A 17,250-nucleotide genomic window follows, 5' to 3' on the forward strand; every position below is an offset into this window, starting at 1 on the left:
TTATCTTTCCTACACAGGGACATAGAATTGGTTGAAGGGGTGCAGTGAAGAGCTACGCGTGTCCTTGTTGGCACACAGGGATTGAGTTATGAAGAGAGACTTTATTTTTTGAACATTTTTAAATTGGATGAAGACAGGTGTCGAAGAGATATGATCGAAGTGTTCAAAATTTTCAATGGGATGGATAGGATGGACCATGAACTTTTAGTACACCGCCAATCGACTACTTTTACAAGGGGACACCAGTATCGATTGGTGAGGGGCAATGCAAGGTTATGGTGTCGCAGGGAATTTTTCTCCAATAGGGTTGTTAATAAATGGAATAGCTTACTCCCGGAGGTAGTAAATTGTAACACAATTGACACGTTTAAAAAGAAATACGATAAACATGTTGGGGTAAATCGAGAAGCTATCCATTCTTAGAATAAGACAACCATAAGTATTCTTTATGGGCATTGTATAATATTTTATCATGTGTATATATTGTTTGTAATTGCATTTTTAATTGGGTTGCTGTATTTTTGAAATATATGACAACCATATTTTTATGGGCATCTTTTTATCAGCCACCTCGTTGGCATTTTGCCTGTTGTGGCGTTGTATTTGTATTCCGGGGGGGGGGGGGGACAAGTGAAAAACCAAAATTTTCCTTTGCCTTCATTTGACTATTGTAAGTCATAATGGAGTGGGATTGTTTATTTTCGTGCTCGAATAAAAATTACATTTTTTATGTGTATATTAGAACATGACGGGTACTATATGTGTTATAGGTATTCATTAAGTGTAGGAGAAACAGTGTTTTTATAAAATTGTGCAATCGAGTGAAGTGAGAGAAAGTTCTGTGGATATTGGAAAAGCCACGCCGTTGCGAGGTGTTGGGGCTAACACAGTCGTGTGTAATGTTCGGGAGCTGTAAGTACGGGAAACTTTGAAAAATCCAACTGGGGCGTTTATATATATATATATATATATATTTTTTTTTTTTTTTTTGATTCAGAATCTGTCATTATTTAAATTCTGAGATGATTATTATTCAAGATATATGTTTTTGAATGCTTATTATAACATTGGTTTTGACATTTGGTCGCCATTATCGAAGCAACGTGGCCAGGGACAGAAGCGTGCAAAAAATTATACAGGGTTAAAACTCGGAGGTTATAAATTGAACGCAAGCTGGACTCTATAGTCCCGTATTTGAAGACGGACCATAATTTGAATTGAGAATCTGAACATTGTATATTTGCATCATATGCTGATAGTATGGATATATGTAATTAATAGCGTCGTGTACCCCGTGGATAATTTAACTATTGATTATTACGCAGTCCCGTAATAGGTTGGTGACCATATTGCTTTTAAATTTTGCGAGACATTGTTTTATTTGGCATTCTGTGTCTATTGTACGCATCTATATATCATACCATAGCCTCTCACATGATCCTGGACTGTCTCAATTATAGAATGATAAAGTTTTAGTTTGACAATATCCATTATGCATTTTGTGGTATGATGGCCCTATGTTACACATAATGTGTTTATTTTCTGAGATTGAGACATTTTATTGCATTATATCATCAATATATTTGAGAATAGCCTTAACTGCATACCACTGTGTGTTTGTATCACTATATTTTGTATGGGAATTTTTTGTTAAATGTTTGAATACGGGATTAAGTCTTTCGTCATTCTTGGCATTGTTGAATCAAATGTTTCTTCCTAAATTTAGCGCTAATTGGTGAAATCTGAACCATACGTCACGTTCCCATTCTTTGTCCTGTTTTTGTTGCTTTTTGTCCCTTATTGTGTAAAAACAGTGTAAAATGAGTCGCACATACTCCGGGCACTATAAATTGCTGAAAAACGTGTTAGCAAACGAGAAATCAACAGAAAAACTTGCAACTGTTTTTGAGAATCTTGAAAATGTTAGTAAAATCACCAATCAGGAAGAGACGCTAACTGACGATTCACGGGCTTCTCCGAACAGTACAGTATATTCTCCAATGATGTGTGATAGAGGCCCATCTTTTTTCCGGTTTACCTCTCCTCATCCGCCCAGACGAAGCCAACGACTGCAATCCATGTGTTCCACTGCCAAAGGACCGACGCAAACATCATTGGATTTTAATTTGTCTGTCACCTCAATGTCGGAGATGCACAATTCATCAGGTGTCTCATCTATATCGTTGGATTCAGCGCATCAAGCTGGAGATCTTCAACGACAAGCAACACCACCTATCCCTGCCACACAGGCCAGATTCGGATTTGCCACTTCAAATATCGTGAACTCGTCTTTTTTCGAGAATCAGTCCCTCAATTTGGACTCTTCTTCAATGGCTACCACCTTCGAGGAGGGAGACGACGAACCCTACGATGCATCGAACGACTTGTCTTCATCCCAGCAAACGGAAAAAGAGGTTAGCAAAAAATCTCTATACTTCAGGAGCCCTAACTTAAGTGATTCTTCGCAAGAGGACGATACTGCTTTGATGGACGAGGTGAATACAAGAAGAAAAAGTTTCAAGAAAACAAAAAAACATCAAAGTATATCCTCAACTAAGAAGGGAAAAAAACATGATGATCGGAATATCAGGGATAAGAATACACCCAACAATCGTCGAGATGAAGAAGGTACAGAAACAAATCAATTAAATTGTATTTCGAAAGAATTTAATCTCTTGGACAGTAATCCACAAAATATTACAGACTCGGACGTCGAGAAGAGTATTGAACCAGTTTGTGGACACTGTAAGGCATCTTTTAGAGATTTAGCGACTAAAAAACTATTGGAGAGACTAGAAGGTCTATATTGTACTGAAGAAAACAGCAATTTGGAGGAGTACTATGAAAACAGAGTCCGAGAAGCGGAAGACTTGGCGTTCCGACTTCAGCCTGATCGCAAAAAAATACAATTCAAGGAATATGGACGATTTGATAAATGCACAAATATTCTGCAAATGATGACCTGTATCACGGACATTGTACATTCTTCTACAATTGTAGAGAACAAGATTAGACACAACATCCCTCGAGCCGCCCGCAAAAGAGCAGATAAATTAATCAAACTCGTGGAAGATTGGATAGAAGAAAGTTGTAGAGAAAATGAGAAATTGTCCAAAACAGCACAAGAGAAACAGGCAATTGGAGGAAATACAATTTTGAAAAATCCTTCAGTTGTAGAGGACGGTGCAAAGATAACGAAGGGAAATTCTACTAAAATTCTCGGGCTTCCTCCCCCCCTTCCGCAGAGGAAGAAAAAGGTGAAGAAGGTGAGTCTCAAAAATCCCTCTTCTTCACAGACCCAGGAAAACAATACGGAGGATAAAGAGAAGACCGAGATTGATAATCTAACCATTCCGCCTCCAATAGAATCTGCTTCTGAAAAAGCAACGGCGTCAGAAGAATTGGGGCAATTTGAGATTGTAGAAGAGCTGATCGTAGAACAGGAAGACAAAACAATACAAGAACAATTTCAAGAGGTGCGCAAGAAGAAAAAGAATAAGCGAAAGGTACAGGAAAGAGGAATCTCACAGGAACGAAGAAATCCAGATGAATTTTTTACAATTCTTCTTTTGAAAAACAATAACTCTACAAAAAAATATATTTTTAATGAGTTTCGAATAATTTTAAACCAATTTCATAATGGCATAGGCAGAATCAGAAAAATAAGCAGAGGATATGCACTTGATTGCTACCAAAATAAAACATGTCAAGAAATAAAAACAGCTGTCCTCTCTAGAAAAGTGACAAGAGACAATATCTATGCCATCCCCACGAACAACTCCCAAATGGGGGATAGAAACAGCCAACAATCGTCAAAAATTAATCGAGTTCTTGGGAATACATTATCATCTAGTAAAAATGCTGAATCTCGATCAAATATTTACTTAGAGCGGGAGAAGACATCACAGGCAGGGACGGTTTTAATTTACAGGAGAAGAGAGTCAACAGGTCAAGAAACAATCAGCCTCATTGAATTTCTTGATGAATTCGACTCAGAAATTATTTGTACTCGTCCAGTTAGAAATGGGCTGGCTATTCAATGTAAATCCAGGGAAATTTGCTACAATATTAAGAGTTCCCTGGAGAATAATGACTATCTAAATCATCATGCTATTGCCTTTATCAAATCTCGAATGCCTAGTAAAAAGAGTGACCGATGGAACCAAACACAATCTTCGACCCCCTCCGATAACAGGCAATATCAGGAACAGGAGAAATTTCCAATTCACATGACCTACTGTAGCAGTAGAAATCCAACTCTCACAATGAAAAACCTGGAGGAACAGCTCAAATATGCCGGATTCCAACATCTAGTTCGGCGTACTTCTCAATGCCCGAATGGTCTTTTTATAGATTGCTCCTCCTTGTATGGACAAGCAGCGATCAGGAGAGAGATCAATAACAATTTTAAACTCAAACTTCACCTACGCGTCATCTAATCCTCAGGCTTATCGTTGGATCAAAAGACTTTTCTTCTTTTCGTGGTTCTAAATTCTTGTGTAACATCCCTTAAGAGAACACCTTATTTGTCATTATATAGGATTATGTCTTCTCCTGATCATCAACGTTCAGTGTCTGTTCCAACATCTTCCACAAATGGCATCAAAATATTACAATTTAATGCCAACAAATGCAGAAATGCGACTGCGCTTCTTCCGTTGCAAGCCACCAAAAACTCTTGGGGTATATTGATGTTACAAGAACCTCTGATTGGTAAAGGTAAACTACTCGAACTTCCAGCGTCTTGGCCGAAATGGACCTCTCTAAATAAAAAAGCAGCGATAGTCCTTGCTAGTCAACATCTCTCCGGTGCCACTTTTTCCATCATGACAAATTGTGTGGCAATTAAAATTTGCACCATTTCTGGAGAAATAATTATAGTCTCGGCATATTCATCCCCATACCAGAAAATTGAAAATACCATTCAAGAACTGAACCTTATTTGTGGGAAAGCTGGTAACTCTCCAATTTTAATATCTGCAGATATGAACGCCCACCACCAAAGCTGGGGATATAAGGATAATAACAACAGAGGATGGTCGCTGCTGGATTTCGCTAATGCCAATCATCTGATATTTCACAATGATGGCTCGAACACATACGAATACTTCGGGGCCACAGGCGCTCCAGACGTTACATTGTCAAATTTTGTTCCACCGCTTGATAATGTAACTTGGAAGGTCAGGCATCTCGATGTTACACATAGCCCGCATTCACATATAGAAATTTCTATTTCTGTTCAACCATCAATCATTAAGACGGTCAAATTCTCCAACTCGAGACGCCGAATTGAGAAGTTCACGAGATCAATGGTTGATCAATTACCTCTCCATGTACAAAATATCAACTTAGCTACATCCACTGAACAATTGGAAGAATGCACGAATGATCTCTTCAATCTCTTGAAAACGCAGGGTAACAAGTATCTCCTAATATCAAAGCAAAAGACACGATATTTCGACGGGTGGTGGACCAAAGATTTAGAGGTCGCTAGACGGAAATGCAGGACTAGTAAGAGAAGGTATCTAGCGGCAAACCTAGATAATAAGGAGGTATTGAGAATCATTTACCACCGTAACAGGGCCTTATATTCAAAATTAATCAGGAAGACAAAAAGAAGCTCCTGGAGGGAATTGTGTAACTCAGCTACAAATCCGTACGGTATATTTTACAAAGCAACGGTGAAACAATCTTCTCTGTCCCCACAACTTTTTTTCCAAACTGATACAGACGAGAATTTGACTGTCCTAGAACAAGCCCAAAAGCAACTTCAAGAATTTTTCCCTGAGGCTAACTATCCAACCAATCATCAAATAAACTTTTCAACGGCTAGCTTGGTGTCTCACGAGCCGGATAATAAGAAAATCTCACGCCAAGAACTGTGGTACATTGCAAGTCATTTAAATAAGAAAAAAGCTCCTGGCGAAGACGCAATTAATAATGTAACCCTTCAAGCTCTACTGCAAAGCTTTCCCGAGGTGTTCTCCGCATTATTTAATAAATGCTTTCAACTTGAACATTTTCCACGACATTTCAAGATTAGCAATGTCCTCTTCTTCCTCAAAAAAGACAAAGATCCAACATCAACTAAATCATATAGACCCATACATTTGTTATCAACACTGGGTAAATTGTTCGAAAAAGTCATTTGCCAGAGAGTTATCTTCTTCTTAGAAAAATCTAATGTCATCAGCCCCCTTCAATATGGATTTCGCCATGGGAGTTCGGCAGAACAAGCTCTCATGGACATTGTCACAGAGATCAAAAATCAAAGAATTAAAAAACATAACGTCATAATAATTACCCTGGACATCCAGGGGGCTTTCGATCACATCAATCATAATATTATCAGGGAAAAGTTGCTTAATCTGCCTATACCATCTAATCTAGCCAATATTCTGATAAGCATGCTCCAACACAGGGTGGTACAGATGCGGACACCATTAGGAACAGTTCGACATAGAATGGCAAGGGGATGTCCTCAAGGATCGTGTTCCGGGCCACTACTTTGGAACTTATTCCTTAATGATCTCCTCCTTAAGAGGTGGCCGAAGAATGTCAGGGTTCAGGCCTACGCAGATGACATTACGGTAATAGCCTCGGGCCCTACAGTAGAAGGCACAGGTAGACTAGCCACATATGTGCTAAATGAAATCCATCATTGGTTAGACCAACACGGACTCAGCATCGCAATGGATAAAACCAACTTTTTATGGCTCTCTTCCAAAAGACCACCATCGGTAAAAATTGGCGACAATTTCATTAAGAAACGATCTAATATTAAGATTCTCGGGGTGACATTTGATGACCAACTGAATTGGTACAGCCATATCGCTACAATTTCGACCAAAATTAATGCCCTCATGCCAAGATTATGGTGCTCTACTGGAAAGAAATGGGGCATTACCACGTCAATGCGAAGAATCCTATATATGACAGTGGCTGAGAGGATCATCGCATATGGTGCCCCAGCCTGGGGTATCACATTAACGGAGGAACAGGGTAGACGTCTTGATTCTATCCAACGTGGTTGCTTATTGTACATCCTCAAAGCTTACTCGACATCACCAACAAACGCCCTGCAAATCTTGGCTGGTCTGCCTCCACTAAGATATATCGTGGAGTACGAAGCTAAAATGGGGGCACTTCGGAACAAACGCAATATCCAACTACAAGATGCAACTCACATCAGTCACACTCAAATCCAAAGGAAAATCACCGGATGGACGAGACACCCGGCAGAATATCCTGATGATAGACAAATGTCTGCAGATCCGACTGACACTGAACTGTTTAAAAAACCCTATTTCGACATCTATACCGATGGTTCAAAGACGGAAAATGGAGTTGCAGCAGCTTTTACTATCCTTCAGAAAGATGACATCTTCTACAGATGGTCTTGTAAATTGAATACCAATAACACAGTATTCCAAGCCGAACTTTTTGCTTTACTTATGGCTATTAAGAAAGCGGAAGAACTCCAGAAGAGAACATCTATCTTCACAGATTCACTTTCATCACTCCACTCAATCAGGGATCCCCTGTCTCAACACATCATCGCTAGGCAAATCAGAAAGGTTCTGTGTGCCAATCCTCAAATCAGTCTCAATTAGGTGAAAGCTCATGCAGGAACATATGGGAATGAACAGGCAGACCAACTTGCAAAAGCTGCGACTGCAAGAGTGACGTCTGACTTTTCGCTGCTCTTCCCTAAGTCATGGGCAAAGAACATCTTATCTGAGGAAATGATGCAGAAGTGGCAAAATCGATGGCAGACAGAACGCAAAGTTGGCAGGAAAATATATGCTCTCCTCCCCACAGCAAGATACAGATATAGGAAATGGACCAGGGAAATGGTTATATTCTTTTCCGAACATGGTCCTTTCCCAGCATATCTGGCGAGATTTCATCGACAGACTGAGAAATGCAAATGTGGCGGGGAGGGCACGGTCATCCACTACTCTACAGCCTGCCCGTTCACCAAAGACTTCCACTTACAAATCCCTGTTGCTGATACACAGTCTTGGAAGTTGAAGGTCTTCCAAAATCCTGGCAGTTATAATAAGATTAAAAATCTTATCAACTTTATGGAAAATAATCAAGAGTTATACATCTTCCCGAGACCTATGGCATATCAAGACAGAGAAGATCCCTTGGACTCTGATTCGGACTCAGACTATGTACCATAATTGCGACGTCTTTCCTAACCCCATGTGCTATAAAATATGTATAGTGATATTTTAATGAAATTTATCATTGTCAGTGATGCCAATATGTATTCTTTCCATGTTCATATATATTTTTTGTATCCAAAGTATCTACTTCAGATTCAATGTTTAATAATATCCTGTTTGAATTTTTCTGCTCTGCTTTGATGGGCTGAGCGCAATTGTTGATTGAATTATTGATTGAATTTTTTTTGATTGAATTATTGATTGAATTTTTTTTTTTGATTGAATTATTGATTGAATTTTATTTTTGATTGAATTATTGATTGTGATTGAATTTTGATTGAATTTTATTATTACTTGCATTGTCGATTGAATTTTAATTTTTTTTTTTTTGATTGAATTGTTCACTAAATTTTTATTATTGAATCATGCGTAGTTTGCAGATGTTGTCCTGTAAGCATAATTAAATTTTATCTCATTTCATGTATATTTACTATGCATGTTATATACTATTTAATGCTTACATAATATCATCATGTACGCTATATATCTTACGTTTCGTGGCATCGCTGTTTGTCTAGATCATTCCCACAGCCCATCTGTTATAAAAACTCTGACGTTGTACCCGGACACCTGCTTATAAGCACATTTTATATACTTTCTCAACTGCTATGAAACGCCATAATTTTTGTTATTCATCAATATATTCATGTGTTCCAATGTATACCACCGGTGAATCCACTAGTGCGCAGCTGAACTTTGTATGTTCAAGTGAACTTTGTAATTTCTTCGGACTTGATCTCATCATTAGGACTATAATAACCAAATCTAAACATGTCTCTAACTGGCAATGAAAAGTCCCCCCCCGGCTCCTTCAGTCTTGTGATATTATTAACACCAGCAATTGATCAATATCGATAATTCCCACTTACATATTTATAGTTCATTGGACCTGAATTTGTACATGTATCCTGTTTTTCATGTTCTATTTGCAGATTCGGACCTATGAAAAAACCCTTCCAACAAAAGACAAGATGAGTGAAGTTGGTGTTGCAGATTGGCTGATGGTTGGGGACAGAGTACAGTGATGATGGCGGATGGCTCGAGATGTTTTTGTTGGCCTCTTGCGGGCGATTCGCCCGGGCTCCTTGGCGGGGGTTTCCGGGGACTTTGGGGGTGTAATTGCCAGGAGTCGGGGGCGATGGGGGGCCTCGGCGGGATTGGGTCCTGTGGCTTACGGGCCGGGGATGCCTGCCGGGCCCGAACATCAAGATAGTTTTTCCAGCATGTCCCAGCCGCTGGGTAATCTGCCTCAGAGCTGGGCCATGTTTGGTGTTGGTGTCTGTATTCCTTTCCGTGGGTTGGAGGTCGGACAGTGGTCTTGGTGGCTAGCGGGGCATTTTCTTTTTTCCAGCATGGCCCAGCCGCAAGGTAGCCTGCTTATATCCCACAAGGGACAGAGCGGGGGCCATGTTTGGTGTTTGCATTGCATTTGACTATTGTGGATCAAATTCTGAGTGAGGGTATGGGCCCCTAGGCTAGGATCTTTCGCAGGCCCCCTCCCAGTCAGATTTCTCACGGCCCCTTCTATAGTTAATTCCTAAATTATAATAGCCTGAAAAAGCCAAAAAATTATGAGAATTATCCCGGGCTCTTGTGGGGGCCATGGGTGAGGGTACCAAAATGGCCCTTGTAATAGAGTACAGGGGTGGCGCTTGGCCACACGACCTATTGCGTCCACACGGGGCACCGCTTGCTGAATCCGGGTTGAATGGATAAAAAAAAATTCAATTTGCCAAAAAAAACCAAACTGTCGGCTCTGGAGGGGCGCAAAAATGTTTTGTTAGGAATTGTTTGGATAAATTGTGAGGGAGGGGCATGACCTTCTAAGGGTAGGGCTGACAGGGCTCCAGCTTGAGGCCCGGGACAAAATCCTTATAACTTTACTTTTTTCACTCTATAAATTAACTGTAGAAGGGGCCCCGTGGAAAATCGGGCATGGGCCCTACGAAAGATTCCCTGACGCAGGAGGTAGGGGCTATGCAGGGAGCAATAGGTAGGAGGGGCAAAAAATAAGTCCCACACGGGTACAGATTTTGTCGCGAGCCGCCCAGATAGCTTACATTCTTGTTTCTGGTATTACGATCAGAGGCCTTGTCTATTTTCTCAACGTTTCCGTTGTCGAGGTATAGTAGGACTCAAAAGCGTGATGTCGTGAATTTTTACTGTGTTAAATTTTGTTGTCTTAAGTAAAGTCTACGCTACCGCCCCTTACAACCTGCATCCCGGGTGCGCCGCACCTCTTGCACCCTCGCTTAAGCCGCCCCTGTCCCAATACATTATCACAGCAATGTAGTTTTAAAAAATTTTAAATTTCTCGGGTATTTTTCCCCATGTATGATTTGATCTCTTGGAGTTCGTTATAACTGAATTCGGCTTTATTTCTTTTCAGCAGAGGCAATGGATTGGCAACCCCTTTCAAAATTCATAAAAAATACCCCAGAGCAATCATTCTCTATTCGATTTTTATAAATATATTCCCCATCAGACCACTCAGTGCTGGCTGAAGATAGCTTTGTGCTAAACTAAATGGCTATCCATCTGTAATTGCATGAAAATGATGGGTTTTTTTACAAGCTTTCATTTTTCACCCATCTACTTCTTGGATTGCATTTACTACCAGCACTCAAAAGAATGTCAATGAATGGTCAACAAATCTTTGTCTGCTTTCTTTATGGCGGCCCTCTTTGAATGAAAAGTCTGAACACACACAATTTTCTGTCTTTACAGTTATTCCATTTTGCTTTAAACCTCTTCTATAGTTTGTGTCAGGGCCTACTGTCACCCCCAAGTCGTAAAACCACCGAGATTACATGAATCACTTTTTTTATTTCCTTCTTCCTCATGTTAATGTTACTTGAATGGGGAAAAATTACGAAAAAGATATTCTATGCATTTTGTTTGAAATTAAATTTTTTTAGTCACTCTGACTAAAAAAAATTAATGTCACAAATTTCTTCGTGGCCCCCGTATCAGTAGCCGTGGCTCCCCTTTTGCAAGATTTTCATCCGTGGTCCCCTTGGAATATCCTAGGGCCCCCGGTTGAGAACCACTGCACTAGACTACAAAGGCAACGAATCTTTCAATCTTTCTTTTGAACTCGTGTGCACTGAACGGGGCCATATATGGAAGGCCGGGCCTGACTCAGGCTAATTCAGTTGAATTTTCTCTTTCCGAAAATTCATCTGCGCAACAGCCAGTTGTTAAAATCCCTCGTATGGTAGCGGAGAGTGACGCGTCATAAGTTGGCTAATTGCTGCAAAAATGAGTGGGGAAATAAAAGGCTGCTACAAATCGCAGTAAACAAGAATTTATTTGACGAAAAAAAACATTCAAATGACTAGATGATCATGTTTTATTGAGAAAAATAAGGGGAACTTAGATATATGAAATACGAATATACGAGACGTCGCCAATTTCCATCAAAACGTCGCCATAAATCCCCTATTATAGTTAAAATCACTGAAAAATTGAGGTAAAAACGTTTAAACTGACAGATATGTAATATAAATCTTTGCATCTATAGCTGTAATTAACATGATAAGTTATGAAAACACCGTTTATTCAATGTTTTAGCAGTTTCAAGATTAGAAATTCAAGTAAACGGCGTTGAAAGAATGGGACAAATGCGTACAACATTTCGGAATCAAAAATACAGCAATGTCCCATAATACGAGACACAAGTGCTCCGTCGAATTGTTCCAACAATTTTACTGGTCTTTCGGTGTTCAGCAAGGTTGAGGAAACGCTTCATTAGAATATACTATTTCGCTGGAAGAGAGTGAGGTTTTTCCATCTTCCAAAACAGCCTAGTCACAGTATATGGGAGCCTATGATTGCACCGGACTATTATTATTAGGACGGTGAAAACAGTTCGAAACACGTTGACTGCACATTTGCTGCGTCATTGGCTGACAAAGAAAGCATTTCTGTAGAATTTCACGCATGTGTGTAGGAACACTTGCATCATCGTTGATGAAAAAATTAAAAAAAAAACGGAAATGTGTTCAATTATTTTTCCATACTATCTATACGTACAAGTTGCTTATGTATTTACTTATATATTTATTTATTTACTTACTTGGTTATTTGTTTATTTACTTATTTATTCATACATGCATACATACAAACACATCTCAAGGCAAACATTGCCCAATTATGGAGATGGACAAAAGAATAGGCATGCAATAAAATACAAATGCATAAACAAGCGGAATGATGATTAGAAACGCGATGCCAAAAAAAACGTATAAAAGCCTGATACGGAAATCCGACACAGGTGGATTCATAGATGCAGGCAAAATAATAGTGATGTTCAAGAGACCATAAATTCAGTAAAAAAAAAAAAAAGAAGAATACTCTATAGACTCGTAACATGTTTTTATGTATTTTGACTTAAATACTTAATAACATGTTACGAATTCAACGTAAAAATGCATGTTATTATGTATTTTATACGTAAACAAAACCGGAATGATGATTGAAAACACGATAAAGCAGGAAAAACATCCGGAAAAAACATAAGGACATTTTTCGGAAATTCAAGGCAGAAAAGATTCATAGTTGCAGCAAATTTATGTAAGAAAGACGTACGAGGAAAAAAATAGCACACACATAATAAAATACAAATATACAAATGGCGAGTGGAAATTAAAACACGATGCACAGAAATAATACATACGAGAAATGGATAATAACATGATATGGAATTCTAGACAAAACAATGATTCATATAGATGCAGCTAGAAAATTAGAAAAGAGAAATCGCGACAAGAATAGAAACACGCATGCGCCCTACATGCAATATCAAGGTAGTAGGAAGAAAGGAAAGGTAAAATTGCAATATCTCAAACAAAACATGAAACGTGTTTACACTGTTCGAATACTAATAACGATAGGCTTATAATTCAAACATTCAATTACCACATTTCTGAACTTTAGAGAAATCCCCCCTTGAACTTGAATTGAACATATCGGGTCTCTCACGGGGCTTTGATTTTATGCACTACACCTTCCAGAAATAAGGGACCGACCGCTTATTATTGATACGCAAAGCGTATTAATAATAAGCGTCTTTAATACGCTTTGGGACCGACCGTCGCAAAATATTTGTTCGAGGTTTAGGCATAAATGCATGCCCGGTCATAATCTTTACATGCCCCGGACATGTGGGCAATAGATTCGTCCAGCCCTATACCATACGTGAATTTGTTGTTAGGGATAGGGACCATTCAAATAGTACGTAAGCAGATTTTGAGCCATTTTTGACCCCCTCTCCCCCTTGTCAGCAAAACACTGCCCTCTCCCCCCCCCCCATCAGCAAAATTTCGTTAGCAGTTTAGAGTATTTCATATCTTCAAAAAAGGGTGGTTGGTGACGTGAGCAACCTTCAAACACCCCTCCCCCTTGTCATCAAAAGTCAGCAAATCCGAAACCCGCCCTCCTCGATGCTGACGTAATATTTGAATGACCCCTTATCATTGTGATCACGGTGGCCATATTTTGTGCGAGGAAAATATTGGAAATTGGGATCACGTGAATTCTCGGGACATTGTCAATAATCACTAGAAATGTTACTAACGACAGGTGGAATCGACAGTTATTACTACGAATTTTATCTGTCTTCGGAGCCTGATCAATCGATGTTTATTTTTGCTACATAGTTACGCACTTGAACAACACACGATATTATCTTTTCCGATTAATCATTCCGATGATTCCATAAACATGTAAATTTTTTCAAAATTCGCAAATTTTCTCCGCATGTTTATGGAAACCAAAGTTGTGTCATCTTGTATGGCAGTTTATGTACTTTGGGCAGTTCAAGTATTACGTCAGCAGATTGTCAGCGCACTTGTCAGCACTTCCCCCTACCTCCTAACGCATATTGGGATCAGACACGTATGCAGGGAGGTGGGGAGGCACGCGCCTGCTATAATCAATTTTTGTTAATTTCTAACAGCAGAAAATTTCTTTTCAAAAAATTCATTGCGGATTGCGGCCGACCCTCTAAGACATATGCTAAACCTATTTGACCCGCGGACCAACTGTGGCCCTTGGAGATATCTGATGTGGTCCAGTAAGTGGCACAATTCCATAGCATTTAAGAGACCCGTGGCACATTTTTAGATCATTCAAGTACGCCCATGGCTCATTCATAGATCACTTCAGTGACCCGAGACACATTTACAGGCCGCTTGGATGACCCACGGCCCAGTTTCAGAATACTCAAGCGGTCTGTGTCACATTTAAAGATCCCTTATGAGGCATGTGACACAGTTTTGGAGTACTTAAGCAGCCCTCAGTGCAGTTCTACATCACTCAAGTTACTCACGGGACATTCCCTTATTATGTAAGTGATTAGCGCCATATTTACAGACCATTTCAGTGACGCGCGACTTAGTTCCAGAGCACTTAAGCGGTCCGCTACACAATTCTAGAACACTTGAAGGATCAAGGGGGACATTTAGAGATCACTAAAGTGGTGCTATAGAGCAGTGGTTCTCAACCTTTGGAAGCCTAAGGCCCGGTTGATTTTTTTTGCGAGTGGAAGGCCCGTTCATATACACGATTAATGGGAAATAAATGGGTAAAAAATGAAACGGTAAGACACTCACGGCCCGATTTGATTGACGTTAGGGCCCGGCGGTTGAGAAACACTGCTATAGGGGACTTATCATTACGAAGAATGTCAGTTCAGGTGCCCACAAACTAGGCAAAGGTTTTTTCCTCGTTTTTGGGAAAGGACGTAAGCATCAGGACGTAAGCATCATTCAACCCTCCCGTCTCACTTGTCATCAAAGGTCCCCAAATCAGGGACCCTCCTCCCCCCTCCCCATCGATGCTGACGTAATACTCGAATGACCCCTTCCTTTGCAACATCATTTAATAAAAATGAAATATTCATAATGAAATATTCGAGAAAAAAAAATTGGTTTATTGTTTATTGAAAAAAAAAGAAAGCACTGGCGAGTTTTGTTTGTTAGGAATCGGGCAGTTGAAGAAGCGTCCCTTTTCTTCCAAAGAAGATGGAAACTGTGGCAAATGGAAGTCTCTGTATGTTGAGATTTCCAGTCCCGATACCAATTTTCTTAATGTAGGTCGATTTTTCCTATTCTTCCACTATAACGTTTCTTTGTCTTTAAAAATGGATGAACTGTTTTTTTTTTTTTGATTTGGAGAACATTCTAACACAGTAGGTTGAACGCGGGGTTACAGATGCTGCGCAATCATCCAGCTAAGATTTATATAAAACGTCAAAAAACAGACAAAAATATTGAGCGACACACACACACACACACACACACACAAACTGAGCGGTTTTCTTTTTTATCCAAAACCCACCGTCGCCATAGTGGTGGCCGGCTGAAGTTGGTTTTCTGTGGCTCCCAACTTCGTGACGCTAATGCGAGCCGATCTCGCCATTAAAAAAGTCTCGCCACAGAGAACAACAGGCCTAAAACGATAATATCTTCCACCATTACACTTCACTCACAGTTAGAAAAGCTGATTGCAGAGGGCAACACTGCACATGACAAGTATGGAATTCTATGGAACACATTCCAACGTGTACCAATTCGTTAGAAGTTCGGCAGAGGAATATGGACGAGGTGCATGTCTGATTTAGTAGCAGTGAAAGATTGGGGGGGGGGGTGGAAAATGGAGGATTCGGTGGCTTGTGCGTGAAATGCTATAATTGGTAGACCTTTGACGTGGTAAGAGTTAACGTTAAACTTATCGTGTATATTGTACAAAGAGTTTCCGATTCAAAAGACAATTTTCGAAAGAGTGCATTCACACAAATATGACTCCTTAAGCGGAGTTGGGAGACGCATTGTCAGGAGTTTAATAACATTAGAACTCCCGTAGAGGACAATAGGGATTTCCAAAAAGCGATCTGGTAAGCGAAGCGACGCGTTACGCAGGTAACGCGCTAACAAGGTTTAACTGTCACGAGATTCGTACAAATACGAAGAAGAGAAAAATATATCTCTACACCGCACATGCTGCACATTTTTTTTTCACCAACTTTCACCATATCTTGCCTAACTCGATGTCTGATATGTCGGCAATTACGAGATATCTCGTTTGCATATTGAATGCATAGCCGCCCCTGTTTAAAGTTTGGCCAATTAGTGACGTTATAATCAAGGTGCCGTTACAACCGAATTTTCCTGAAACACCAATCGAAACAGGATTAAACTTAAAACACAATACGTACCTGCAGCTTGGACGTCGGTGCTTTTGGAACCGTATTTGGTGTTATTTTATACTCGATAAATTTTGACTCGACATCATTATCTTGAGTTGAAACGACAACAGCAGAAGCGAGAAGGATCAAGCTCGTCGTCACCTGCCATGAAAGTATTTTTACATGAGACATGTTCGAATGATGATCTGAAGTCAGCTTCTTGTTTGGCAAAAAAGAAAAAAATACCTGAATCCAAGAATTATCTGGCATTTATATTGGTCCAAGTTTAGCTCATAATAAATAAGAGGAAATTCCAATGCTATGATCTGCTTTTAGTCGTGAAACTGAAAGAATTGGTAAAAAACAAGATTCAATGTCCGAAGAAATAAGTTTGAAGGTCGTATCTCGGATTCGTATCTTTCTCTGAATTCGTTAACTCAACATAAGGAGACGGGTCGTTTTTTTTATCTACTGTATGTACAGGTGGAATATTCGACACTTAACCCACCAAAATGTCCTATTTATTGACAACTGGGAAAGAAAGGAAAACATTCGATAGGTTTTTATTTCAAAGTTTTTTCATCTGAGATTATATATATATAATATAAAAAGAAATATGTTTTTCACGCAATTTTTAATACACGATACACGTAAAAGTTTATCAATTCACGTATAATCTTTCATGCGATGCGGATTATTTTGTTATTTCAGTAGCTGAAGACTTTGAAGATGGAAAACGCAGACTTAACCAAGAATTCGTCAATGCCCATTAAACATCATCAACACGTGGAGGGCTTAGTGGTATCTGATGATTGTTCCTCCTATCAA

General features: G+C 39.5%; 1 protein-coding gene across 1 annotated transcript in view; it reads right to left on the reverse strand.

Annotated features, from left to right (window-relative positions):
- Positions 1-16,687, reverse strand: part of LOC149083868 (protein D1-like) — a 37,855-nt gene extending 21,168 nt beyond the window's left edge. The window contains exon 1 of the mRNA XM_089235419.1: positions 16,453-16,687. Within this exon, the coding sequence (XP_089091545.1) occupies positions 16,453-16,614 (162 nt within the window). The 5' untranslated portion in view covers positions 16,615-16,687. The remainder of the gene's footprint in view (positions 1-16,452) is intronic.
- Positions 16,688-17,250: the final 563 nt, after the last annotated feature.

This window comes from Pholcus phalangioides, unplaced genomic scaffold, assembly GCF_987345545.1.
Source record: "Pholcus phalangioides strain wild (caught in Gottingen) unplaced genomic scaffold, Ppha-v1.0 ptg000008l_1, whole genome shotgun sequence".
Taxonomy (NCBI): domain Eukaryota; kingdom Metazoa; phylum Arthropoda; class Arachnida; order Araneae; family Pholcidae; genus Pholcus; species Pholcus phalangioides.